The sequence below is a fragment of the Molossus molossus genome, unplaced genomic scaffold, assembly GCF_014108415.1.
Source record: "Molossus molossus isolate mMolMol1 unplaced genomic scaffold, mMolMol1.p scaffold_m16_p_11, whole genome shotgun sequence".
In the NCBI taxonomy this organism is placed as follows: Eukaryota; Metazoa; Chordata; class Mammalia; order Chiroptera; family Molossidae; genus Molossus; species Molossus molossus.
This window is the reverse complement of record NW_023425346.1, coordinates 53,534,862-53,561,956: the sequence shown is the minus strand read 5'-3', so window position 1 is coordinate 53,561,956 and position 27,095 is coordinate 53,534,862. Positions and strand designations below refer to the sequence as shown.

The window sequence follows — 27,095 nt, the reverse complement described above, 5'->3', positions numbered from 1 at the left end:
TTGTGTTTGTCCGCCAGGGGCGGAGCAAGAGGGGCGTTTGGAGAAGCAGGTTGGAGCCCAATTGCTGATGGCCTTGAAAGCCAGGTCTAGAGAATTAACTTTATTCTTAGAAAGGAAGGTGGTAAAACGTTCATGGTTACACTTTAGGAAGAGCAGTCCGGCAATAGCCTCGGAATGAATTAGCAGGGGAGAGCCTGGAAGCGGAGAGCGCGGTTATTTTATGTTTATTTGATAATGCTGGGTCTTTACTGATCACACAGCTGTGTAGGTGGACTGGACACTGTGGTCAGAACCATGTTTGAAACTCAGACATAGTCCAGATGACTCATCGGTAAGGCAAGAATTTCTAAGGAGTCATCACAGACAGGCTCAAAAGATGCCCTGTGTGAATGAGGAAACCTGCTAACAGCTACCAGACCTCAGGTACAGAGGAGGGGGTGGATGTAGGAAGCTGAAATCAGAGGGCTTGTGAAGGGACGAAGTGCCAGCAGGCAGGCCTGAGGCAGAATGGGCCAGAACACGCCCAGCCAGAGAGAAAGCCCCAGACAGGGGAGGGAAGGGGAGATTAAAACGCTGAAGGTTAAATCAAAACAACTTTTGAGGTGCAAAATGCAAGTTTCTCAAAGGCAAATTGGATTTGCCAAACCAGATTTAATTCAGAAGCAAAGCAGGGGAACGTGATTCGGGAAAGGTAAAGTAGTTGCTAAATGAACCGCTGACTAGGCGTCCCGATGGTCACCGCCAGCCTGCACTGCTGCCTGGCCCTGGCCGGCCCTCCTGCAGCACTCTGTGGATGGCATGAGAACCCAGAGGGACGCAGTCAAGTGCAGCTGCAAACAGTGGGCTTCGGGGTGAAGCCACAGCAGCAGCCACATCAGATCAGCTGGGGCTGTGGCAGTGCAGTGGGGCTGTGGGGCTGAGGCAGCGCCAGAAACAGCCTATGCAGAACAATCACTGCAGGAGTGAATTTTATGACCTCCCCGCATGCAAACTACCATTAGTCACGCGCTGATTGATCCATTCCTCCAGGAGCTTCCTTTCCAAGTTGCAGAGGCAGCCTTTCGAAACAGCCTCACTATAACCCTGCCTTTGTTACCCCTTCCTTAAGTTAAAGCTACTTACTTCATCATGAAGTCTTTTTCAGGTTTAAATGTTTAAACCCCTTGGGACTGGGGCTGCATCATGAACGGCGACACTGAGGTTCCTGTATTTTCATGCGCACATATGAGTGCACACGATTTCACCATCTTTCTCAAAGGCATTTTCGTAGGAAAATAAATGGAGTGAATATAAATAAGAAGGTGGAGAAACAATACTGCACCCTTCACATCAGCTAAGTTCAGTGATTAAAGCAGAAAAAGAGCTTGGCCCAGAAATTCACTAGAATTCAATATTACCATGGAATAGCTAAGAATAAGCAGAAACTGTTTTTTTCCCTTTTTCTCTCATTTTTTAAAAACTTGATATTCCTGTCTTAAGTATCTTCCTCCGGGAATTGTATGCAATATTCATAGTTAGATTTGATATCAGAATTCAGTTGTTGACAATTTTCTAAGGATACATTCAAAGCTAGGATACATAAAATGACAAAGATAGATGTTTACTGTACCTGATCACGGTTGTCTTTTTTCTTTAAAAAGAGGAATAGTTAAGAGTAGTATAAATGTATAAAAAGAAAGTGTCTCTATAAGCTATGGTTTATACTGTGCTTTGACTTAACATGATGCAGTATGTTATGTTTTGCAGAGGAGAGACTAGAAACAGAGAGGACAGTTAGTTTATGTTTATTCCATAATTGTGGGTCTTTACTAATCACACAACTGTGTAGGTGGATTGAAAATTCTGATCTAATGTAACTATAGTTGACCCTTCAACAACTTGGGGGGTTATGGGCATGCCTACCCCTTCCTCACACAGTCAAAAATTTAAGTGTAACTTTTGACTCCCCCAAAACTTAATTACTAAGAGCCTACTATTGACCAGAAGCCAATGACATAAACAATTAACACATTTTTGTATGTTATATGTATTATATTCTGTATTCTTATAATAAAGTAAGCTAGAAAAGGAAATATTATTAACAAAATTCTATGGCCCTGGCTGGTGTGGCTCAGTTGGTTGAGCATTGTCTCATACACCAAAATGTCCCCGGTTCTATTCTCTGATCAGGGCAAATGCCTGGGTTTCAGGCTTGATCCCCAGTAGGGAGTGTACAGGAATAAGCCAATTGATGTTTCTCTCTCTCTCCCCCTCTCCCTCCCTCCCTCTCTCTCTAAAATCAGTAAAAACATTTTTTTTTAAAAAAGAAAGAAAATCATATGGAAGAAAAAATACATTTACAATATTTATTTAGAAAACTCCAAGTATAAGTGGACCTGCACAGTTCAAACCCATGTATAATGTAATTAATGTAATTAATAACTAAACATTGAATTATTTAGGACATTGCTGATGTGCTAATAATAATGATGATTATTAAGAAATTTTGTATAATACTAACTATAGAGAATTGAAATGCTAGAATTTTATTTAAAAGAACTACATTAGCAAGGTAATACGTAATGTTTATTCATAACTCCAATGCACTGGTAAATACTAGGCCATTATGTTTATTGTTGGACATACACTGTTAATGACTTTCCTGGGTTGGATGCAGGTGTTTTTGTTCTTGTTTCTCTCTCCATCCTGGCTTCTCTTAAAAGAGAGAAGTGGCAAGGTATTGGTCAAGGGATGCAAACTTGCAGTTATAAGATTTAACAAGTTCTGGGGATCTAATGTACAGCATGGTGATTGTAGCTAATAATACTGAATCATGTATTTGAACGTTATTGAGGGTAGCCCTGGCCGGTTTGGCTCAGCGGTTAGAGCGTCGGCCTGCAGTCTGGAGAGACCCGGGTCCGGTTCCCGCTAGGGGCACGTACTTCGGTTGCAGTTTGTCCCCTGCCCTGGTTGGTCGTGCGGGTGGCAGCCACTCGATGTGTCCCTTCACGTCTATGTCTCTCTCTCTCTCTCTCTCTTCCTCTCTCTCCCTCCCACTCTGTCTGTACAAAAAATGGAAAAATATCCTCGGGTGAGGATAAAAAAAAAAAAAAAGAAAGTTATTGAGGGTAGATCTTAAATGTTTTCACCACAAAAACAAAATGGTAATTATATGATGGGATGGAGATGGTAGCTAATGCTGTGGTGGTAGTCATTTTGCAGTACGTAAGTGTATCAAACCAACACCTTAGCTTACACAATGTTTTATAGAGAGGGAGAGGGAGAGGGAGAGCTATCTTCTTAACACAATCAATGAATAATAAAGGACAACTTAACAAAAGGACCGTTGAGGGATGCTCATGAGACTTAAACACTTTGCACAGCCCTGTATGCCCTGCATGGTCTGCTCCTTGTCCGTCTCTGGCCTCGAGTTACCCTCTAGAAGCCTCATTCTCTGCCTCCCTCCGTACTTGTTTCCAGCCACTCTCTCCTCCTCTGTGCCTTGCTCTTCATTGACGCTGGTCCTCTTACCTAACATGCTCTCCTTCCCCTTACCTCTCATTCATCTCTTCTCACTTGAGATCTTAGCATATCTATATAAAGCCACATCTCCCTGTCACATGATTTTATAGTTTTTAATCACAACGAATAAGCATGTATTAGTGTGATTATTTTATCAACGTGTACATTTCTCTCTAGTCTATTAGTTCCAGAAGTTTGGTGCCTTGTCACACAATAGGCATTCAAAAAATGCTCACTGAATGGATTTTAAGAGAAAAAGGGAAAAAGTGAGAAAGAGCTTAGATTTGAAGAAGTTACTGTATTTTAATATGGAGGCTAGAAGAACTAAGAACCATAAAATGAGAGAATAGAAAAAAATCAGAAGAATCTTAAATCACATATATACAAATACATATATTGTATTAGAGTTTTTAGGAAAAACCACATTTATGAGTATTAAGATTCAAAACCAGCTTTGTGATCTATAGTGCCACGTGCCCACAGCTTGTACTGTTTTCTCGTTATAATCTAAATGCTCTTACATACAGTGTGTGGAGAAGGCTGCCTGTTTCCTAACATAATTAGGAAAGAGGCTGTACTGCTTAATTAAATGTTCTAGTCAGTCAAGTCACATTACACATGTCATACCCATATAATCCATATGCCATGAATCTGATTACAATAAACTGCAGGGAACTCTCGAACTCACTGGCCACAAATCACCGTGGATGTAAACATGTAAAGGTTGTGCCTCGTTTTCGTGGTCGTCATCATGATGCCCTTATCTTTGCACTGTGCAGTCCTCTAGTAGTTTTAGTAGCAGCAACAGTAATCTCCTGGATAGAAAGCTGGTGAACCAGGTTTTGCTAAAGTATATAGAGCATCCTACAGCAATTGCAAGTTCTGTGAGGTAAAAATCGGTTCATTATATCAAGCCAGATGAAAGAGTATGTGCTAAATTTGACTAAGAAATATGTATAAGTCATTAAAAATTGATTATCAGCCCGGCTGGTGTAGCTCAGTGGTTGAGCATCAACCCATGCACCAAGAGGTCACCGGTTCGATTCCCAGTCAGGGCACATGCCCAGGTTGTGGGTCAAATCCCCAGTGGGGGGCAAGCAGGAGGTGGCCAATCAATGTTCTCTTTCATCGATGTTTCTATCTCTCTTCCCCTTTCCCTACCTCTCTCTCTAAAGTTAATAGAGAAAAAAAAATTTTTAATAAAATAAGAAAAACATACTTTCTAAAAAAAAAAAAAAAAATTACTCTCAGCCTAATGTATTGAAATTCTTAACCTTCACGTATGGCTTTGCTGTGTTTTAAATGTTTGGTTTTTAGAAGTGTGTTTGGGAACATTCTCTTTATTGTAGCTAAGACTGTTATTTCAAAAATACAATGCCCCACCTTTTTATATCTCTATAAACAATGGAGTTTCACAACACACTTGTGTTAACCTCGAGATGACTGTTACCACTGTGCAGATAAGAGAAGCTGAGGCGTGAGGCTATTTCTGCATGTTTTCCAAAGATGCCTCCCTGCGCCAATGGAGAGGAGAGCCTGAGGCAGAAAACATCTGTGTCCTCCCGGCAAACACGTCTTGTGTGCATCTGGAGTCTGGGGGGAGGGCAGAGGGGTAAGCCAGACTTGGCTTTTCACACTTGCTACTGAAGTCCTAACAAGGGGACCTTTGTAAGAAATGTGTACACAGTAAAGTGGGTGTCAAGGTGATTTCCAGGATGAATTTTTACTGACCTAAAATGCTTTGAGTATGCTTGATGGTAAGAGGCTAAATTAGTTGGCTTCTCAAAGCCTTTCTAACAGTTATAATTCTATCCAGAGAGAAATGCATGGATGGAAAACATTTAAAGTGTTTCCCTTTCATTTTCCTTTACAGATCTATGCAGTTCGATCAGTTGTTCCCAACAAAAGCAATAATGAGATAGTCCTGGTGCTACAGCAGTTTGATTTTAATGTAGACAAAGCAGTGCAAGCCTTTGTGGACGGTGAGTATGCATGTGCCCTGAACCTGAAGATGTCAGAGCTAACTGTTCTGTGTATTTCTGTATGTTTTTTCTTAAATGCATTGAATAGCGATTTGTCACTAATACTTTCTCATAAAAACATTCATCTTTAAAAACACATGTACATACTCAATAAGAACACAATTTAAATATTTTTTCATCATTAACAAAAACACTATAGATATTTTTTAAACAGTTTATAATACTAGTCATTCCATTGTCTACCAATCATTTACATTTCTTAATTAAACATGTCCTTTATTTGATGATGTCCTTGCGAATGGAGGATGTACCTCATTCCTGATCTAGGAAGTCTTCTCATCAACCAGCATCATTTTACTTGGCTTTGTGACTGGAATCCTTGGATTTGATACTTTTATATCTGAAAGGACTGGTTTATTCTTTAATATCCTTAACTTTTTTATTTTGAGTTTGCCTAATTAATCAGAATATCAATTCATCTTGTCTACTTCTAGAACCATTTTGCTTTTTCAAAAAATGTTTGCTTTTTTAGACAACCCATTGCCAGTGATGTTATAGTATCTTGAGTCTCAGTGTTTTTATCCTATAAATGTATAACTTACTGCTTTAGATTTCCTGTACACTATGGGGAAATTCTCTTCTGATCAAATTAAATAAGTTTCATTTATGAACAAAGATCTTGTACCCGTCCTTGGTTATCATGACGCCTTTTGTCCTGGTATTAGTTCCAATTTTGTAAACATGGACTAGTTAAACATAATTCGGCAAATAAGGTCAGGGAAGACTTATCAGCACATTTCTCAACTATATCCTGTTTACACTTTATTTGTAAGGATAGTTTGACTTATTCATTTTCCTAGGAGTAGATAATCTTCCTAAGTTTCTACAAGTATAATTTCATTTCAGGCAAGGTCTTGGAATCAGACAACATGCTCACATTCTGATGTCTGCAGCCAACGTTTAAGGTCCTAATTGAATTAAAAATGATCATCATTCCAAATAGACCTGCAAGCCGACCCATAGTGCACAGCTTTTCTGTTTTCCCTGATTCATGGCCTAGGAGATATAGAATCTTTAGTCATAAAAAAATATAATAGAGAGTGCAAATTTAATCCGGTATTGCAGCATTCAGAGCAATTTGTCTCAGGAAAAAAATTTTGGAACTATGAACATCCTGGCTCAGATAAATTCTTTTCAGGTTTCACTTGCCAACATCACTCGAATGGAAAAAGAGCTTTAGGAAAGAGAAAGGGCTATTATCCCCCTCCCTGCCCGCCCTCACTTGGATTTCGGCCCCCACAATGAAAGTTTTTATTGCAAAGTGACCCTGATGAAATGCGCAGATGCTCAGTAACTGACACACTGTCATCAAATCCGTTTGTATTTAAATAGAGCACCTTGCTTGTCCTTCTTGAAATGTTCACCTTGTCACTGTTGAGGTCTCATTAAAAAATAAAATTAAAAAAAACTCACTGATCGCTGAGGAACCTCGTGTCATTTTTGTTGGGGACCAATCCGACGACTTGTTTAAAAACCGCTGAGAATCAAAAAATATTTGTTAGGAATCACTTACGTGGCATATTAAAAGCACTGTTTCTGAGTGGACTGAAAACACTAAGTATTTTTAGTATAATTAAAATTTAATAATAACAGTTTCAAAATTCTTTGTAAACATGGTACTTTCTTCATAATTACTCTCTAAAAGCTCAGTTTTAAAATTGCCAATAGAATTTATGTTAATATTTGAAAACCAGAGGAGTACTTGAATATTGCAGTTGAAAGCAGGAAGCAACTGACCTTCTTCTGATTAAAAAGGACAGTGAATTTTTGACATTTAAAAATTTTTTTTATTTAGAAAACTGAAGTTTCACAATGAATAAGTACTGCCCTAATGATTATTAGCCACTGGCATGACTTACCAAGAAACCTGATGCAAGTGACTTCCTAGAGTTCTTCAAAAGGAGAATACTGTGAAGCATCAGTTCTTTGGGAAAATTGGAGAATGACCAGCCCAGTTAATAAAAGTCTGAATTATAGCTTATTTTTAAGTGCAGTCATATTATTTCAAGTACACGTAACTCAAAAAGCCTACCAGGGGCATTGAATTAGAAACTTTGAGTAGACAGGAATAATTAGCCCGTCTAAACATTAGTTAAAGCAGTATGGCCTCTGCTTAGCCAACAGTGACTGGAGACTCAATAATTGGGACCCACTAATTTGACATTTGTTATAAAGGCTAGGCTGAAGTTTATCTCTGTTTGGCCAACACACTCACTGCAGAACACTATTAGTGTAATGACATTGTATGAGAATGCTTAGGTGGTTAAAAGCATACACTGAAAAGCTACTCTGAAATGCCTGTTTATCTGAGAAAACTGATGTACTCATTAGCAATAAGTTATTGTTGAAATTACCCCCATTGAGGTTGGAGTGAGTGAAAGAACTGTGTTGGGAGAGGCGGAAACATTTAGTGTGGCTGAGCAGTGGTAAAACACTTCTTTTCAAGTCTGTGTAACATGTCAGGTGAGGCTTCTCCTCTGAGTCTGTGTAGTTCCACATGCGTGTGTGAATGGCACTGGCAGAACCTGGGACTCAGTTGTCACTTGATGAACTCTTTTTTGTGGTCGCCTTGAAAAGGCCACATCCCACCCCTTTCCACAGTGATGAGAGCAAAACACACGCCAGGTCCTCTGTCTTTCTGATCACCCTGCAAGCTGCGAGCATAGTAGAGGCAGGGAAAAGATCAGGGATGGCCGACCAGAAAGCTATTACTCACAGGGTTAATAATGTTCAGATCCCATGTTTGGTCCAGAAGATTATAGGTATTTTGATTCATACATCAAACAGAACAATTTTAATTCTACTTATGGCAATGAAGCTATCAGAAAATTCTCAAGATATATTTCATTTTCTCTAAGACAACATAATGATAAAAAAAAAGTAAGCTTCATGTAGTAGGGCTTAATATTTTGATAAAACGAAGATCATGCAGTGAATTAAATGAAAATCTGGAAGTAAAACATGAAACTGGCATTTTTATTGAGGTAGGACGTATCAAAACAAATGAAAAAGCAGAGAAAAAAAATCGCTACCAAGATGAAAAGAACAAGATGAATCTTGTGTGGTGTTTTATTATGTGATACTCGTTAAAGGTCCTTTGTCTTTGTCTAGGCAGTGCAATTCAAGTTCTAAAAGAATGGAATATGACAGGAAAAAAGAAGGTAAGATTAATATTGATTGTAAATTAGTAACATCTTCAATCAAAACTTTCATTGTTGTTATCATTTTAACAAGGCTGCCAATTGTACGCTTTTCTCAAATATGTTAATATGTGCACCCAGAGAGCTTCCGCAGTCTCCGGCCGCCTCTCGGTGTTTTCTGGTCGGTGTTTTTAACCACCAGGTGCTCTTCAGAAGTCCCCGAGTTTTTCTTTCTAAGTATTAGGGGGAACCTCGCCTGAGATTTCAAAGGACTCAAGACATTAACTTGCCTGAACAGATCCTGTAGCACAAAGGAAAAAATGAGGGAGTGTTTTAAAGATACTTGGAAAAGCTCTAAATATATTTTTACATGTTTTTCCAACTGAAAGAATCTGTCCAAAACTGCTCTGAGTTACCTTTTTGCTGAGTTCAAAGCTATACTCTTTTTTTTATATATATATAAAAGAAGAGAGAAAGAGAATACTTTAAAATCACAGTAATGTGCCTATTTTTCCCTCTTGAAAACCCTGGCAGACTCCTCCTTGAAAACAGAGGGAAGGCCCTGGCCAGTTTGGCTCAGCCATTAGAGTGTTGGCCTGCGGACCAGAGAGACCAGGGTTCAGTTCCCCCTAAGGGCATGTACCTCAGTTGCAGTTTGTCCCTGGCCCTGGTTGGGGTCATGTGGGTGGCGACCACTCGATGTGTCTCTCTTACATCAATGTTTCTCTCTCTCTCTTCCCCCCTCTCTCCCTCCTGCTCTATCTGAAGATACATACAAAAATGTCCTTGGGTGAGGATAAAAAATTAATTGATTAATAAAAAGAAAACAGAGGGAATCTTTTAATCTGCCCCTTTCACATTATTTTGCTTTCCTGTCTAGTCACCAAGAGCGACTTCTGGACACGTGTGAGCTGTGCGTGTGAACGCACCAGCGCTCTGTCTCCATACGCCCCATCCTGACCTTGTGAGGGTGCCCACCAGCTCCCGTAGGGCTCAGGTCTCTCCTTGCTCTGGGCCTGTACCTGCCCGTGACTTCCACAGAAGTCTGCTTTCTCAGAGCACCTGCCCCACCTGTTGCCACCATTTGGCAGCAGGACCTGAGTTTGGGGTATCCCAGGGTATAAACACCAGGGTATCCTTCTCCATGAGGGAAGATCACAGGCCTGTGAAACAGGTTTTAACCCAAACAAACAAGCAGTATTACTTTCATCAAATCCCAAGATCGCTGGAATTACTCTTTCCCCTTTTTCTCTTCCTAGTTTCATGTAGAACAGGAGGAATTTGAGACTTTTTTCCTAGTCTTTGTGTGCCACCATCTTTGACAATCTCTGCTTATCTTTAATCATAGCTTCCCAGGCTTTTGTGTGAGATGCAGATGATTCACCAGTGATTGAAAGGCAGTATTTACACTCACATAGAAACATTTCAGAAGTGTGCTTTGGGTACGAATTTCTGTGATGTGAAAAAAGGACCAGACAGCAGCTGCAGACCCAACTCATTACTGAGCCTCCCTCTCAGAGGTTCAGAGGGAAAACGGTCTCCCCAGACCAGTGGATGTGGGGCTTGTGTGGGAGTGGGTGCTGCTGGCCTTTCCCGTCACCCACTTCTCTAGGGGAGTGCTTACTCGGGGCATGGTCTTGGGTTCAAAGGAAAAGAAAGGGAGTAGGGAGGAGAATTCAGAAGAGAAATCTGTTTCTTTGTATTTCTCTTCCAAGTGTGTTGAAGAACAAAGCCAGGCTGAGGTTCAGCTGGTGCCCACGGGCGCAGCAGGCAGACAGGGCGTGTCCTGATGGGTCAGCGTCTGTTCCGATTGGCTGAGGCCTGTACCATGCTGAATGTCAAGAACATTGAATATCCCCCAGATACAAAACCAAAGTCAGTCTGTAAAGCATACAACATAATTAGGAACAACATCCTAATCTCCTCTAGATTGCTATGTGTGGTGACCACGAGGATGTTTTGGAGAGGAACAGTAAAATTCTGCCATATGGTAATAATTCAGGTCTAAAAATTCTCAGTTGCCTGAAACGCAGGGTAGTGAAGCCTTGTAATGCTCACAGCAGAGAGGTCCAGGGATCCTGCTGCACAGTCCAAACCCAGGCGGACCCCCATCAGTTCGGCCTCACTTTGTCGTCGTCGTCTGCTCCAGCCTAAATATTCGTGGGGAGGATTTGGGGTCCTGACTGCCCGGGACCTCCTGGACGGTGGGAGCATCTGGGGATCTCCTGGTGGGTTGGTGCCTATTTCATAGACCCAGTGTGGACTTTGGAGATCTGCCTTTTACCTCCCTCATTTTGCAAAGACTTGCCTGCCTTTTTCATCCCAGTCCTTCGATCAGTCTCCCCTCCTCCCAAGGTCAGAACTAGTGTCCTCCCCGCCTCCCCCACCCTCATCACCCCTTTAAGAACAGATAGCTATTCTCCAGTGGTGTGGGAGCTGAATTCTAGTTCTTCCAGGATGTGCTCACAAGATTAAACTCTATTACCACTCGTGTAGTACCTCGATTTACTCAGACAATGTGTCAGTATTTAAGCCACTGTTTATGAAGTAAAAGTTCCACAACTTACTGTAAGAAAGAAGATACTTACATTAAGTTGGGTGGTTAATAAAGATGTAGGTGATTTCAGCCATTCTATCAGAAGGGCCAGGAAACCATATATATATATATATATTTAATAAGTAAGAATACACTGTTTGCCCCACCCTGTAGACATATGGCATCTTCCTTTGGTCTGTCAGGTTCATCTTCTATTTCAAGGGCCTGAGCTAAATCATATTATCTCATTTGTTTCTCATTCTAGAACAACAAAAGAAAAAGAAGCAAGTCCAAGCAGCATCAAGGCAACAAAGATGCTAAAGACAAGGCAGAGAGGCCGGAAGCGGGGCCCCTGCAGCCCCCACCAGCACAGATTCAAAATGGCCATGTAAATGGCTGTGAGAAGGACAGCTCGTCCACCGACTCCGCCAGTGAAAAACCAGCCCTCCCCCCGCGTGAGAAAAAGATCTCAATACTCGAGGAACCTTCGAAGGCACTCCGTGGGGTCACAGGTCAGTACTTTCTCAGAAAAGTTGCTTAGGAAGATATGGAAGAAAAGATGCAGAGGGAGCCTGTGGCCCCGTCACTGCTACTGTCGGTGGTGTAGGTCCGTGCACGAGGGTTCAGACCGTCTTCCTGCGGGGCGGTGGGGGAGGAGGACGGTCACAGGCCAGAGGGTGAACGCTCAGCCTCGCACTGCACTGAACCAAGGGATTATCTTCTTCTTAGAACACAGTTCTAGCCCGTATTAGGATCATTAGGAAAATGGCAATTCCAAGTCTAAAGAAATTTTCTTCCTAAACACCTTTGCTGGGATCAAGGAGAGAGAACTGGCGGCAGAAGGAATGTTATTAAAGGGTAATACTTTCTATGATGTGACAGAACATAATCTTCCAGAGTGTTCAAATCTGGAATGCTAATTATTTGGGCTATATTAACTAATCTACTTCATCAACTGTATGGCCATGGGTACATCATTTCATCTCTACTGTCCCATTTTCTTTCTGAAAACAGGGAAACTGCACTAGATCAGTGGTCCTCAATACTAACTTACCCAGGGCTCCATTTTTACAACAAATCCTAAAATGAAATTCATAGATAATGCAATCTACCTAGAAACAGAATTTCAATAAAATAAAATATATAAGAAATCAGAAACAGCTAAAATAGAAGATCTAATGAAATGGCCAGATGTTCACACCTGTTTATAATGAATCATTTTGCACTAAAAGAAGTAAGACATGGCTGCACATCATGGGCACTGTTTCTCTGTATTTGACGTGCTAATTAAGAGCTAAAGTATGTTTGTATGAAGACATGGGAGTGACCGTGACCGCTAAGCACGCAGAGTGACCCGGGGGGCTGGCTGTCAACTCAAATACAGTAACTGCTGGTGAAGTTGGCCGTGTGATTTTCCAAGTGGAGAGATACTCTTGGTAAAGTTATGAACACTGTAAAGTACGATTTTTTAATTTACACAGCAACTGAATCCTGGAAAGCCAACTTAAACAGTGCCAAAACATACCTTGGGCTCATGTGTAAAGTGTCTGGAAGGACGTGAGAAAATTCAGGACACAGGCCAATTCTTTGTTGTGCAGGTTTCCTGAGACTGTAAGTCAGCCAGTATCCTGCCCTCCCCACCCATCCACACATCATTTTGACAAGTTTTAAAAATGCCCCGTCATTTTTTTCAAAACGCCTCCTAAAGGTGGTGGATCCCTTGATGAGACCCTCGACACTAACGATTCCCAAAGTCCTTCTATATTAAAATCCGGAGTTTATTGAATCAGCGACTGTTTCATCACCTCTTATATGCGGAGACAGGTGCTAGGTGCCCCAGTAGATGCGGAGACAGATGCGGTATGGCCGAGGCCCTGAGGGAATCATGCTCTGATCCCCTTCCAGAGAAGGCTGGGCCTATACCGCTGAGTTAGTGGTTTGGGGAAGAGAAGTGCCCCGTCTGACAGAGCGATGCAGGGAGATTTCGGGGGAGCAGTGGGTACCGAAGAACCGATAGACTTGAGGCGGCAGAGAGGACTTGGAGGGTTAGAAAACAGTAGGGAGGAGTTGACTCAACACGCACCTGCTCTGTGTGAGGCAGTGCTCACCTCTGATAAACCAAAGATGAACAAGACAGGGGCCCTGCCTAGGAAGAGTTCAGTCTAGCAGAAGAGACAGGTGCAAAATATAAAATCGCATGGTGACACGTACGTGCCCCATCAGGAATGCAGCGAGGCAGCATTAATAAGTGACTCACTGCACAACACACGAGGAAGTTTTTAGGTGGCTCACAAAGCACTAATTTTCTTCCATAATCACGTTACCTAACAACTCTGTCAATAGTGCTGAAATTCTGGTAATCCTTACCATACAATGAATTCTTAAAACCAAACAAACAAACAACAAAAATAACCTATTTCTATTTAGAATCTGGATTTTCCAGGAATTTTTCAATGCGGTTTTTGCAATGCCTACCATTTTGAGAATGTTGTGATTTATAGTCAGGGCAGGAGAAAGAAATGAAATAATCGAGTGGCAGATTCCCAACTTCGCTTGTTATTGCTTTCACATGAATTACTTTCAAAATCTAATTACTCACGTTGCTGTTTTGATATCAATCATAGACTAAAAGCCTAGCACATATATTTGTTCATTTACTGATAATTTATACCTTCTCCCTAAAACAATTTTGGTAACTCTATTAAGTATATGACGTTGGAGCAGATGCAGTATTGAGAGCTTTCCTTCACAACGGGAGGAAAGTTAAGTCCCCACTAGAGAAGTTCTCATGCAGGGGGGCTTCTGTCCATCCTGCTATGAAACCTCCTGTGAAGAATTATCTGTGCACAAAGAGCCCTCCCAGGATCCCTTCAGTTTTGTAAGTTTAGTGTGAAGGCATTGGGATATGTCAGCATGATTTTTTTAATGTTCTTGGTTCACTACAAATTTATGCTTCATGTAAGTTTTTCTCTAAAAGGATAAATGATGGTAATGGAAGGTTATTTGATACTTTTGGAAAGGAAGGGACTCCTGTTGACCATGAACTTCATTAGCAGCTCGTTTATTAAGACCATACATTTTTAAATGAGTTTGTAACTGGTTAGGTTTTTCTTCCCAAAAAGAATGAAAGTCTACAGGAAGTTGAGGCCAAGACTGCCAGATTACTTTAAAATGCTTGTTCAATCTGTTGGCAATCCAGAGAACGCTAACCAATATTTCACGTGTGAGTGTTAGATCTTGGCCATTCTGCCCCCTATTTTCAGTAGACCTGTGGAACTAGAAAGGATGGGAGTGATCCTTCGATCCGGTTCCCTAATTTTACAGCTCAGGAAAACAAGTTAAGAAGCTGAGAAGATAACCCACCCTCCTGGGGTAACCCTCTTTAGTTTGCGAAAGCCTGACTCAAATCCATGTATTTTTATTCGTGCATTGGAGAGTTATTGCTAAAGCCATAGGCTTCCTAACTCCTAAATGTTGTATAATCGAAAAATTGTATTGTGTGTTCACCACCCCAAGTCAGCTCTCCTTCCATCACAATGTGTTTGCACTTTACCCTCTCCTGTCTCCCCACCCCCTTTTCCCTCTGACAATTGCCGTCTGTTGTCTGTATCTATGAGTGGATTTTCTTAATCCCTTCACCTTTGTCACCCAGCCACTAGCTCCTCTCCCCTCGGACAGCTGTCAGTCTATTCTCTGCATCTCTGTTTCTATTTTGTTAGTTTATTTGGTTCATTAGATTCCACATATAAGTGAAATCATATGGTACTTGTCTTTCTCTGACTGGCTTGTTTCACTTAGCATAATGCTCTGCAGGTCCATCTATGCTGCTGCAAAATAAATGGTGATGGAAGGAGACTTAACTCGGGGTGGTGAACACACAATACAATATATAGATGATGTATTGTAGAAGTAATTATACACCTGAAACCAATGTAATTTTATTAACTAATGCCACCCTAATAAATTCAATAAACTAAATAAATTAAAAAGAAAAAAGAAACTAGGGAAGAAGTAATCATAACAAAGCCATATAATGATATTCTGTACTTGAGTGGGTTTGAAGTGTGAGCCCAGAAGAAATCTGCAGTCAGTTGGTGGTGAGCATTCGTCAAGCTCTCCGTTAATGAAACTGGCTCAAGCGAGCCCGCCCTGCGTGCCCAGCTGGGCAAGCGGGCTGCGAACATGTGCAGCGTGTTTTATCTTTTTATAAAACCTTGACATTCAGGATCTCTCTTTTTAAAAGTTTTAAACAGAACCATTTTCTGGTAGGAGAAGAGATAGCTTTAAGATAAATACAGGTGGTTCATGGGTGTTAGTGTGACTTCCTACATGAAAAACACCACGCGAAGCATCATCATTTCAGGCTGTAAATATAGCACTGTCGAGTGGGACAGGCTGCATGTCAGGTTTGGGAGTTTGATTTAAACTTAGTACAGAATTACCTCTTTAAGCCTTGGAATAGTTTTTTCTGGATTTCAGAATCTTTAATAACAGCTCAAACGAGATCTTTTACATAATGCAATCAAGATTCATCCTGCATCCCAGTACAAAGTCAGACAAAAAGTAGATCAAGATGTATTCTTACTAAAAGTAATGTCAAGGATCATTTTTATTTCTAAGGCCCCATCTGAATGTTTAAAGCACATGATGACCCTAGGATCCAATTTTCCCAGATGTTTCTCCTGCTCTCTCTTTCCTAAGGCTCAGATTGCCCAAATGTCTAGGTGCTTATCACCTTGTAGACCAGAACGAGAACTCAGATTCCTGTGGTATCTTTGTCCCACTGGACACAACTCCCTCTGAACAAGCAAGCAGCAGGACTGTGGGCCAACTGGCTACCCTGAGGGAAACTTGGGGGCAGTTTCCTTGTCTCCAGCAGCTCTTGCTGGCCCAGCACCCTTCCTTCATGTCCCCTCATCTTGTAAAGCATCGTGGGAAGCCAGCTCTCCTGTTACCTTTACTTGTCTCAAACAGAAGGCTCTGTGCTGAGTTTGCTGATGAGCACATACCGGACTTCATGCCTGTCCCGTGGCGCTGAACAGGGGCAGCCACTTACCTCTGCCGTGGCTGTGCGTGTGGGCGAGGCGCCGCCTCAGGCAGAGTTGCTTTCTCGTTCTCCCAGTTCATGAGCCAGTGTGAGAGGAAGGGGCTGCTATTTGAGAACGTGGTCTGCTTGTCCCTCCCATGTGCTTCCTGTAAACAAAACAAAACAAAAATCCCACCGGACTCTTTCACAGTGTATTTATGGTAGGAGGTTCCCTACAGAATTCCAAGCCGATTTTTTTCTGCTGGTGTCCCTGGCTTCAAGATTATCTCTCTTCTCCTCTAAGCCCATATTAGACCAGAGAATTAGGAAACATCAACGAGAGGAAAGCGGCTCATCTAGAACTTGAATGGTGAAGCCAAATGCACGTATCCCAGGATTGCGACGTGCCGCCCTCACATGGCAGCAATATAATACCGTAGCGGAGAGCCAGGGCTTCAGCATTGCACAGGTCTGGATTCCGATCTTGGCCTCATCACTTGCTGGGTGTGTGACTGGACAAGTTAACCACTCACTGTGCATCTTGGTGTCCTAACCTACACACTAGAACACTGTACAAGACCGTGCCGAGCAGTAGTGCAACCCGTGAAGAGGTGAGCACGGCATCTGGCACCCCGTGAACCCTCACATTTATGTGTCTGTGTTGTAAATATTTTTAAGCATCTGACATGTGCCAGGAATTTTTCTAGAAGTAAATAAGTCAATTGTTTTTGCCTTCGTGGATTTTATGTTCTTTTGGAGGCATGGGGAGAAGAAATGTCTAATAAACTAGAATCAACAAAGTTACCAAGTAAGTATAGATTATAGTAAATATTGCGAAGGCAGCAAGTAGGAGGGAGACTGAGGCAGGGGTCAGGAATTGTGTGCAGCAACTTCAGATAAGGCCACAATGTGACATGAGTGAATGAAGAGGGGACATCTACGATGAGGCCCAAATGCCTCAATTCGGGTTCTCTCACACCAGGTCATGGTGGTCTGAGCAGCCAGCGTTTTAATTAAACCTTAATTAAGTAATGTAGCTGAAGCTCCTATAGAGGTATAATCATAGATTTTTTATTTTTTAACTATTTTTTTTTTTCTTTATTGATTTTAGAAAGAGAAGGGAGAGGGAGAGAGAAAGAAACATTGATGAGAGAGAACATCGATTGGCCAACTCATGCATGCCCCCCAGTGGGGATTTGGCCCACAACCTGGGCATGTGCCCTGACTGGGAATCGATCCGGCGACCTCTTGCTGCCACACCAGCTGGGATTGCTATTTTTTTAAATTAAAGATAGAATACTTTATTAATATACAGCTGAAAATAAGTACTGTTATATTAACATGCATTTTGAAAGTTTATATTTTAAAGCACATAAGCATATTATCATTATCACTCTTTAATTATTCTAGCATCTAAATATGTGGTGTTAACTCTTGTTTATAGTTGTGTGTTGTTCATTCTCAACCTCAGCTTCCAACAGCACTGTGTCTAAACTGTTTGGGTAACACTGGGTGAAGCCTTAGGTTGCGTTTTCAGTGCCTTGGACCTCTGTCTGCTTTCCCTGTGTATGATAAAGCAGAAAGAGACAGACCAGAGATAGTGACATGAGGGCACAAGAAATATAAAACCCTTGGGTATTTTTCTGCCACCTGGGTGAAGTGAAGTCCAGGGCCTCTTCTCTTCTCTGTCTTGTTTGAAACCTACTTTTGCTACAGCCGGACAGTAAAAATGCCAAACAACTCATCTCTGATTAGCTGAAACCGTCCTAACATCCCACCCCTTACGAAGACTTCAGTTACAAACAGACTATATTAAATAGAATGCACTCTTTGCAAAAAACAGAAAGTGTTCCCCGCCCCAAATTTTTTTGAACAAAGATTTAGATGGTTCTATCAAAATGTAATAAGAATTAAACCTGTTTTACAGGGAAATAAATCAATGAAACAAATCAAGTTAACATACCTCTTTTCTGTCATTGAGAGCTTTAACTCATTGACTTTATTACTTATTACCTTTAATATAAATAAACCTATAGAGGCATTAATGACATGAGACCTTGTAAAGACAGTATAAATAAAACTGAAAGAGTTGTTTCCAATCAGAAAGTTACCAGCTCTATGCCCTCTGAGTTAAATAACTTTAACAGGACTTGAATGAAATAATAAAGTCTACCTGTATTCGATAAAGGTGTTAGGAAAAGGCAGAACTGACTGACATTATTTTTTCTGAATAAACCTAGCTGTTTTGGGCTCTGTTCCAAAGTTATTGGTTCATCTGAACATCTGTTAATTACCCTTTCATGTAGTGATAGAAGAATGTTGAATGTGCAGTGAAGGTGAACAATAATTATACTGTGAAGAGAGTTTTCTTAGGGCTTCATCATAGACTTTTATTCTGTATCATCTCAAGAGAGTTAACTTGACTCACCATTCTCCATTTCTTCACCTCTCTCACTTATCAACCTATTTATCATGACTTACAGCCCCATCACTCCAAAGCAACTGCTCCCACTGAGTTTACCATTGGCCTCCATGAACTGAATATAGCAGACATTTTTCTTTTCTTTTTAAATAAGAGAGGTGTTAATTTTTCTTGTGCAGAGATAGAAGTTTAGAACTGGTTGTGTGGTTACAAGGTCATCAAGGACCTACACTCTTTAATTTTTTTTTCCTTTATTGATATGAGAGAGGAAGGGAGAGAGAGAGAGATAGAAACATTGATGAGAGAGAATATCAATTGGCCACCTCCTGCATGCCCCCCACTGGGAATCAGGCCCACAACATGGGCATGTGCTCTGACCAGGAATCGAACCGGCAACCTCTTGGTGCATGGGTTGATGCTCAACCACTGAGCCACACCAGCTGGGCTAACTTTTTTTTTTTTGCTCCACTAAATTGTAGGCTCTCATAGAGTGCCTCATGGTTCAAAATGGCTGCTGGAACTCCTGAAAACACATAAACTTCTCCAGGCAGGAAGTAGGAAGCAAGGGGAATGGAAAAAATGTACATTTTCTAGATGAATCAGCCTTCTTTAAAAAGCCTCCCTAGCAGACATTTTTCAATTTTTACTTTAGATTTTCCTTTTAACAACATTTAACACTGTTGACCACTCTGTCCTTAATCATTCTATTTTTTCCCTTTAGTTTCTATGACGTGACACTCTCTTCATTTTTTCCTTCATCTTTATTGTCTCTGTTTCCTTTGAGGGTCATTCTTCTCTCCCTGGCTGTTAATTGTTGAAGCTTGTCACGGCTTGGTTGGTTCCAAGTTCTTTCTTATATAGCGCTATACTCTCTCCACAGATCACTGCAGCCACACCCTAACTGTAATTATGTAGGCTGGATGACAAACTCATCGACAGGTCAAGGCTACTCTCTGAATTCCAGACTCTTGCTTAATATTTTCACCTTGACATTTCAGAGCATTGCAACATGCTCAAAACAAAATCTCCTTTCTCAGTCAGCTGTCTTTTAGTGCCCCTGATCTCATTGTACCATCTATCCAGGTGTGTAAGTCAGAAGTATAGACATCAACCATGACATCTTCCTCCCTCTCACCCTTCCATTCCAGTTAATCACCAAGTCCTATCAGTTTTTATTTCCAAATATTCCTAGAATCCATCCAATCCTCACTGTCTCTACCTTCTACCTTCCCAGCAAAACCACTGTCCTCTTTTGCCTGTTCTGCTGCAGTAGTCTGCTCATTAATCTCCTAGCATTTACTCTTGCTCTCCTCCAAATCATTCTCTATTCTGTAATCTTTTTATAACAAAAATGAGCTCTTAAGATAAAAACCAGAAGTCTTACTCCGGCGTATGCCCAGTGTAGCCTGGGCCCTGTGTCTTGCTTCAGCCTTGTTTTATAACGTGCTCATTCTTACTTTCTACCTCAGCCATGCCGGTGCCCTTTCAGCCCCTCATCTTCGTCATGTACCTCAGTCAGGTTCAAGTCAGGAGGCAGAAGCCACACTGGTTATTTGAATGGGAGGAATGTAATATGAAGAACTACTAACTAAAACAGCCGGAGGTAGTTAACCATTAAAAGGGTAAGTGGTCTAAGAGGTCTAGACTTGGCAAGAGAGAAGTTTCTGTCTCCAGGAAGATTAGACAATAAGGGAACTAGGACTGGGAGAGTCCCCCAGTCCCAGACAGATTCTCACCTCATCAAAGAAGGCATGTGGCTACCAGAGAAACGTGCAGCCTTGTGGTGGGGGACACAAAACAGTTTGTCACAAGGCATGGGCTGAGCTGTTCTGTGGAGGAGACCCACCATTGCCAGTGGGTGTGGAGAGACTGGGACGGCTCAAAGCCAGGGGCAGTGGGGTGAGCAGGGAACAGGGCACGGGGGCAGCTGGAGCTCCTCATGGCTGCTGCTTCTGTGATGAATACTAGTAATAATGCAGGACCAGAACCTAGAAGTGTATTCCTGCCTTTACAGCCTTGCAAGATTTATTGCCTCTACTGACAAAGCTAACATTCTGCTAGCTGGGAAAAGAGAATTATTTACAGGGTCCAGCTCCAATACCACAAGGTAGGGCAAAGAAGGGTGGATTTGAGGCAAGAGACCATAACTTGATAACTGGCCTGCAATACTTCCCTCCTGCTTCAAATGCCATCTCTGCCTGGAAGGACTTTCTGCCCTCTTCACCTGATTAGTTCATGTGATTTTAAGTGAGCTCTTATGTGTTTTGTCCTTGGGGTATTCTTTCTTGCTATCCCTAGGTCAAAGATATTAATTGCAGATTTCAGAATACTATGTACTTTTCTTTTGTAACCTTTATCACAGTTGTAATTCTAATTTGTTTGTGTGGTGGTTTGATTTATATGTCTTCCTATTAGACTGCAAGTCCTACAGAGACAGGGACCACATCTGTCTTTGATCACCACTGTATTTCTGGTGCTTTGAACAGGACATAACAGGCGCTCAAACAAGTCTTTTTCACAGTCTCTATTGAATTAGTAGTGATGAAACAGATAGAGAAGTGTGGGTTATTTTTTTACATTGCTATGTTGCTTTTTAAAGGTACTATGGATTTTGTATTTCAGGTTTTAAAAGGAATTTATACTAATTGCAGAAATTTTAAAAATGCTCTTTAAAATCATGACTTTAATGGCTGCATTGTATTTTTATGAATTTGCCATATTTCTTTTAATTATTCCCAAACCATTGTTCATATAGATCATTTCCATCTGTTTGCTGTTATAAACAATGCTGTACTGAACATTTCTTGTATATAAATCTTTATGAACAACTATCATTATTTCCTTGGCATATTTTTCTAGAAGTGAAATTATTGCATTCAAAGGGTATGAATATTTTTGAAGTTTTTAATATGTTGCTGTTGAGAAAGTTTGTACTAATCTCATAGTTTTTATTTGCAAATCTGATTCATGGGAAGATGGAACATTTTTACCATATTTAATTTTCATTTGTATTTTGTCCTTTGTGAATATTTAAGAATTCTAAGATCAATGATCAGAGAACTACCAAAATACTATTATCAGTTATTATAAAACATTCATATTCACTTAAGTACTTTTAAGTGAATGGTAACATACTTTAAGTAACACAGACATTGGAAATTCTAGACAGTTTTATAACAACAAATTACACTTTATCAATTTTTTCAGGTAAGTCTTCTGTACAAAACTAAGTTAATCATTATCAGATGATGTGCTTTACTGAAATTATGTATATAGGAGACTATGAAACCATCTTAACTTAATGGGTTAAAAAATTATTTTAGAACTACTTTATATTCAATATATTTCATAAAGTTAGATTCAAATTTTATGTATACTTGTTTCAATCTACTTCTAAGTACATAAAGCTTTTAGTAAGAACTAAAGAGAAAAAAAGTGTTTACAGAAACTTTGAAATCTGTATATATATATTATGAAAATCTTTGAATCCAAGTTCATATATTTCTCTCAAGAGGAACATTTGTTTTCTTTGGTGCTATTAACAAAGAACGACCACCACAGTTTATGTTTTGCTGTGTAAAATAAATCAACTTAAGAACAAATTAAATATGTAAGTTGATGCCAAGATTTAGTAACTGGAAAATTGAAAGTCTTCAGTATTGAAGAGTTCATTGTGAGAACAATTGCATGCATGACAATTGAGCATAAATGAGTACCAGTTGACTGGAAAATAATTCAGCAGTGTGTATCAATAACTTTTTTTAAGAAAAAGAAAAGCATGAATTTATATCTTCTTCATCACAAACTCCATTGAATTTTTGAATGTAGAAATCTACAATAATGAAGAAAAAGAAAAGGAGGGTCTGAGTTAATAGAAGATGAGTGGATGGAAGTGCACTGACAGACAAAGCAGAGTACAGAAAGCTACAGCACACAATTACAAGGGAGGGAGCTTCAGCAGGGAGGAGGATGACTCCCCAGCAGAAAACACAGCTCTGAATTTAGAGTCAGCAGATAGGATGGAGGGCAAGCTTAAAAAGAGAGATATAAATCAGAGCAATTAAATGAAGGTATTTTAAGAAACAATCCACTATCCTCATACCATCTTTGTTACTCCATCTTGTTCTACAAGAGGCCCCACAAAAAACAAAGCAGGATAAGAGAGTGGAGCATGAGCTAGTATTTTAATGACCTATTAGAACAAAATCAAACAATTTTGGGGAAAATAACAAAATCCAACATTTCTCAATGTGTCATCCACAATGCTCAATACCCTATTTTATTTTATTTTTTTAAATTCTCACCCGAGGATATTCTTCCATTTATCTTCAGATAGAGTGGGAGGGGGAGAGAGAGAGAAACATCAATTGGCTGCCTCCCGCATGACCCCAACCAAGGTCAGGGACTGAACCATAACCAAGGTACATGCCCTTGACTGGAATGGAACCCACGACTCTTTGGTATGTGATCCGACACTGTAACCGCTGAGCAAACTGGCCAGGGTGTCAATTCCCAATTTTAAAAATTAGTATACATGGGGCTTGGCTGGTATGGTTTAAGTGGTTGGAGCGTCATCCCATGCACTGAAAGGTAGTGAGTTTGATTCCCAGTCAGGACACATACCCAGGTTGTGGGTTCAATCCCCAGTCTGGGTATGTGCAGAGGCAATTGATTGATGTTTCTCTCTCTCCCTCTTTTTTTCTCTCTCTCTCCCTCCATTCCTTTCTCTAAAAATCAATAAAAAAATTTTAAATTTCTATACATTGGAAGAAGCAAGAAAATGTGACCTATAATGAAGAGAAAAATTGGTCATTAGGAGCAGACCCATAGATGGCCCAGCTATTTGAGTCAGCATATAAGGATTATAAATATGCTAAAAATACAGTTCTACCAAAAAAAAAAAATGGATATAAAGAGCGAAGAGAAGGAGAATTTCAGGAGAAATAGCAATAATGAAATGGAGACCCTAGAACAAAAAAGAATAAAATCTGAATTTTTTAAACTCATCAGATGTACTTGACAGCAATTTAGACAACGAAGAAGAAAGGATTAGTGAACTTGAAAACAGGTTAAAAGAAATTATCCAAACTGAAGAACAGAGAGAGATTTTTTAAAAAGAGAAAAATGGAAGAATGGAACATTTCTCAACTCATTTAATCAAAGCCTGACAAAATCATTACAAGAAAAGTTACAGAATAATATTGGTTATGAATAAAGAAGCAAAATTTTCAATGAAATATTAACAAATTAAAGTAAGATATGTATATATAAAATACACCATGACGAAGTGTGCTTTTTCTCAAGAATGCAACATTGGTTTAACATTTGAAAACCAATCAGTGTGACTTACTATATTAGCAAAATAAAGGAGAACAACAATATGTTTTTCTCAAGGTGGAGCAAAATAAAATCGCTTGACCAAAAAAAAAAAAAAAAAACTCCCAGCAAATTGGAAATATAAAAGAACTTCCTGATGTGCATGAAAACTCTATAGCTAATATCATACTTAATAATAAATTATTGAGTGCAATTTTCCTAAGATCAAGATCAGTGCAAGTATGATTATTGTACATTGTATTGGCATTTCAAATCAGTCCAATAGGGCAAGATTGGAAAGAAAGAAGTCAAACTTAATTTTCAGATCATTATTGCCTATGTAGAAAATTTTAAGACATCTACAAAAAAAATAGAAATACTAGTAGCTATATTTTAAAAGTAAAAAGAAATGGGTGAATTAAATTGGGTAACATGCTTCGTCTAACTTAATATACTCAAAGTATTATCATTTTCACATGTGATTTTTTTTTCAAGTTAGAGATTTTTTTGTACGGAATCTTCAAGTTTTAGTGTGTATTTTACACGTACAGCACATCTCATTTCAGACAAGCCACATTTCATGTGCTCAGCCATCTCATGGGCTAGCGGCTAACCTTATTAAACAGTGCTATGACTCAGCTCTGAGTCAGCTACAGTCTATTGACGTTTACAAGTGGATTTCAGAAAGACCAACAATTGGTGGTACTTCTGGCCTGTAATGTTAGAAGAACACCCCTATATCCAGGCGAGTACTCCCACTATCTAATTGCTAGGAATATCAGGATTTGTGGTTAAGGTGAACCTAATCCTGTTATAGCTGAATAACTCTCTATCACTTTTCATGGGAAAGAGCTCCAGAGTTTTACTGTATTTGGAAATAGATCTGTTTATCCAAGTAGTCTTTGAGAACTTGAGATCATCTCAGTATTCAATGGTCCCACCAATAATGAGACAGTTTTTCAGGACCCTCCTCCAAAAATAGGACTGCTACTCAAATTTCTTAATACACATATGTTGTCTGAATGATAAAATGAACCAGTAGCCCATACATCAGTTCTCTGATACACAAATAAAATACTTTCAACTCTAGGTTAATGAGCCTATGTTTGTTTGTATGCTTGTCTTCAGTTTAAAATTCTTTTGCATTCAACAGAATACATTTTTTTCCTTGGGTCATTATTTTCATCAGGCTATAATCTCCTTATTTTTAAGGATAAGATTAGTTTACTACACTATTCAAAATGAGATATATATTAGATTCTCAATTTATAATATTTCATCAAGGCTGAATCTTAACTATGATTTAGAGGAGTGAGTTGTAACCAGCCTGTACTTAATCACTGTTTTAACAAGACATTTGCAGACTCATAAAAAAATTAGTTTTTCATCTTTTATAGTAGATTTTTCTCCAGGTGGGTGGTGCCATCCATCTTCACCCCAACAGATTCACCTAGTGGGTAGAATCCTGGGCCCACTGCTGAGCCGGAACCTCCGGGATTCTCAGGCACACCAAAGTTTGACAACAACTGCTTACAGTGAACTTCCACTTTAGTATAACTAAAGCCTTCTAATAACCTTCCTGGGCGAGGCTCAGAGATGTTAAATGGCTTGCCTAGGGTAACCCTGAAAGTAGTTACCAGAGCCAAAACACCTACCCAGGTCTCTCTAAAGTACAAGGTTCTTTCTATTTCTAGTATATCCTCTAATGTCCTGGATACTCCAGTAAATGTTTCAGTACTGGAGGAAATGCTGTTTTCAACCCTTAATTACTGTGTGTGCTACCTTTGTTGAACATTTCCTTGTGTACTGTAATTTCCCTTCAAGTAAATTTTTAAAAGTACTCATCATTCAGCCCATAAAATGTATGTTGTGCTTTCTTGATATGTAGGTTGTGAATAATGGATTCAATGTACACTTCTCATAAATGGGCAAATGTCTAAAATCAAATTGACTAGGACCCAGGTCGTACTCATTTGTGCTTTCTGAGTGCCGTCTCTGTAATGTTTGTGACTATGTCAGGAAAACTGGTTTTTGTTCCTTTTTTTTTTTCTCTATGAAATCATTTTAAGTGTACCTTAATTCAGTCACAGTTCTATAGATAGCTGCTGAGCCAGACACAAGTACTGCGGCTTCAAAATGTGTTACATTTTAATATTTGCCTTCAAGGAAATTACAGCCTCTTCAAGGCAAAAGCAAGGGTCAAACGTGTAAGTATTGTGTTAAAGCATCACACACTAGTTTTTACAAGGCACCATGGGAGCAGGGGGACTTGAGGCAGGGTGGCTATCTGAAAAGGGGCAGGGCTTCACTGAGATGATATTGTTCTCAGTTCGAGCGTGAGCCACAGCCAGCCAGCAGAGTCAAGTCTTTCCTGCAGGGTCATCAGGACCTAGGGAAGATCAGAACATGATCTCCCGAATCAAACCTGCGGTCTTTCCGTTTCACCCAGCAATCTCCGTGAACCTGGCCTTCAGAAGCACACTGGCTTCCCTTTATTCACACCCAAAGCTCTCTCTGTTTGTAAGATGTTAAGGGTGATGCATTTCCCTTTCAGGCCACTGAGGTGCCCTTTAATTCACTCCAGCAATAACTAAATAGGAACCTACCTTTAAAAGATGCGGAAAGCAACATGCTGTTAATTTATTGCAACATCCATTAGAGCTCTAGAGGGAATGACTCCCTAGATTTTAAATATAGTTGAGATATTATGATGATGTTTCCTGATTTAATTCCCCCACAAATTAGGTAAAATGATTATAGTACCTGTTGTCACTTCATTCTTGCCCTATCTCCAATCACCCTTTTGCCTTCATTAATTCAGAATAAAATACCGCAAGACATTAATGTAGCACTTGGAGATAGGAAGGCAACGTTTTTATAGCCTCGATATAAAATCATACTTAAAGACATCTAAGCCTTCACTGAATGGAAAAACAAACAAACAAACACCTGACCATCTCATGTGTCTCCTGTAAGCCTCCTGATAACTTCTCTGGGTGAGGAAACTAAGGGTCAGAGATGTTAAGCGGCTTGCCCAGGGTCACCCTGCAGTAATTACCAGAGCCAAAACACCCACCTTGGTCTTCTGACTCCAAGTACAAGGTTCTTTTGT

At 40.1% G+C, this 27,095-nt stretch overlaps 1 protein-coding gene across 6 annotated transcripts in view; it reads left to right on the top strand.

The window, feature by feature from the left end:
- SPATS2L (spermatogenesis associated serine rich 2 like) overlaps window positions 1-27,095 on the top strand; it is a 159,378-nt gene that overhangs the window by 96,242 nt on the left and 36,041 nt on the right. For all 6 annotated transcript variants that reach the window (XM_036254037.1, XM_036254042.1, XM_036254040.1 and 3 more), the window contains 3 exons: window positions 5,375-5,483; window positions 8,655-8,704; window positions 11,485-11,731. In XM_036254037.1, the coding sequence (XP_036109930.1) occupies window positions 5,375-5,483; window positions 8,655-8,704; window positions 11,485-11,731 (406 nt within the window). The remainder of the gene's footprint in view (window positions 1-5,374; window positions 5,484-8,654; window positions 8,705-11,484; window positions 11,732-27,095) is intronic.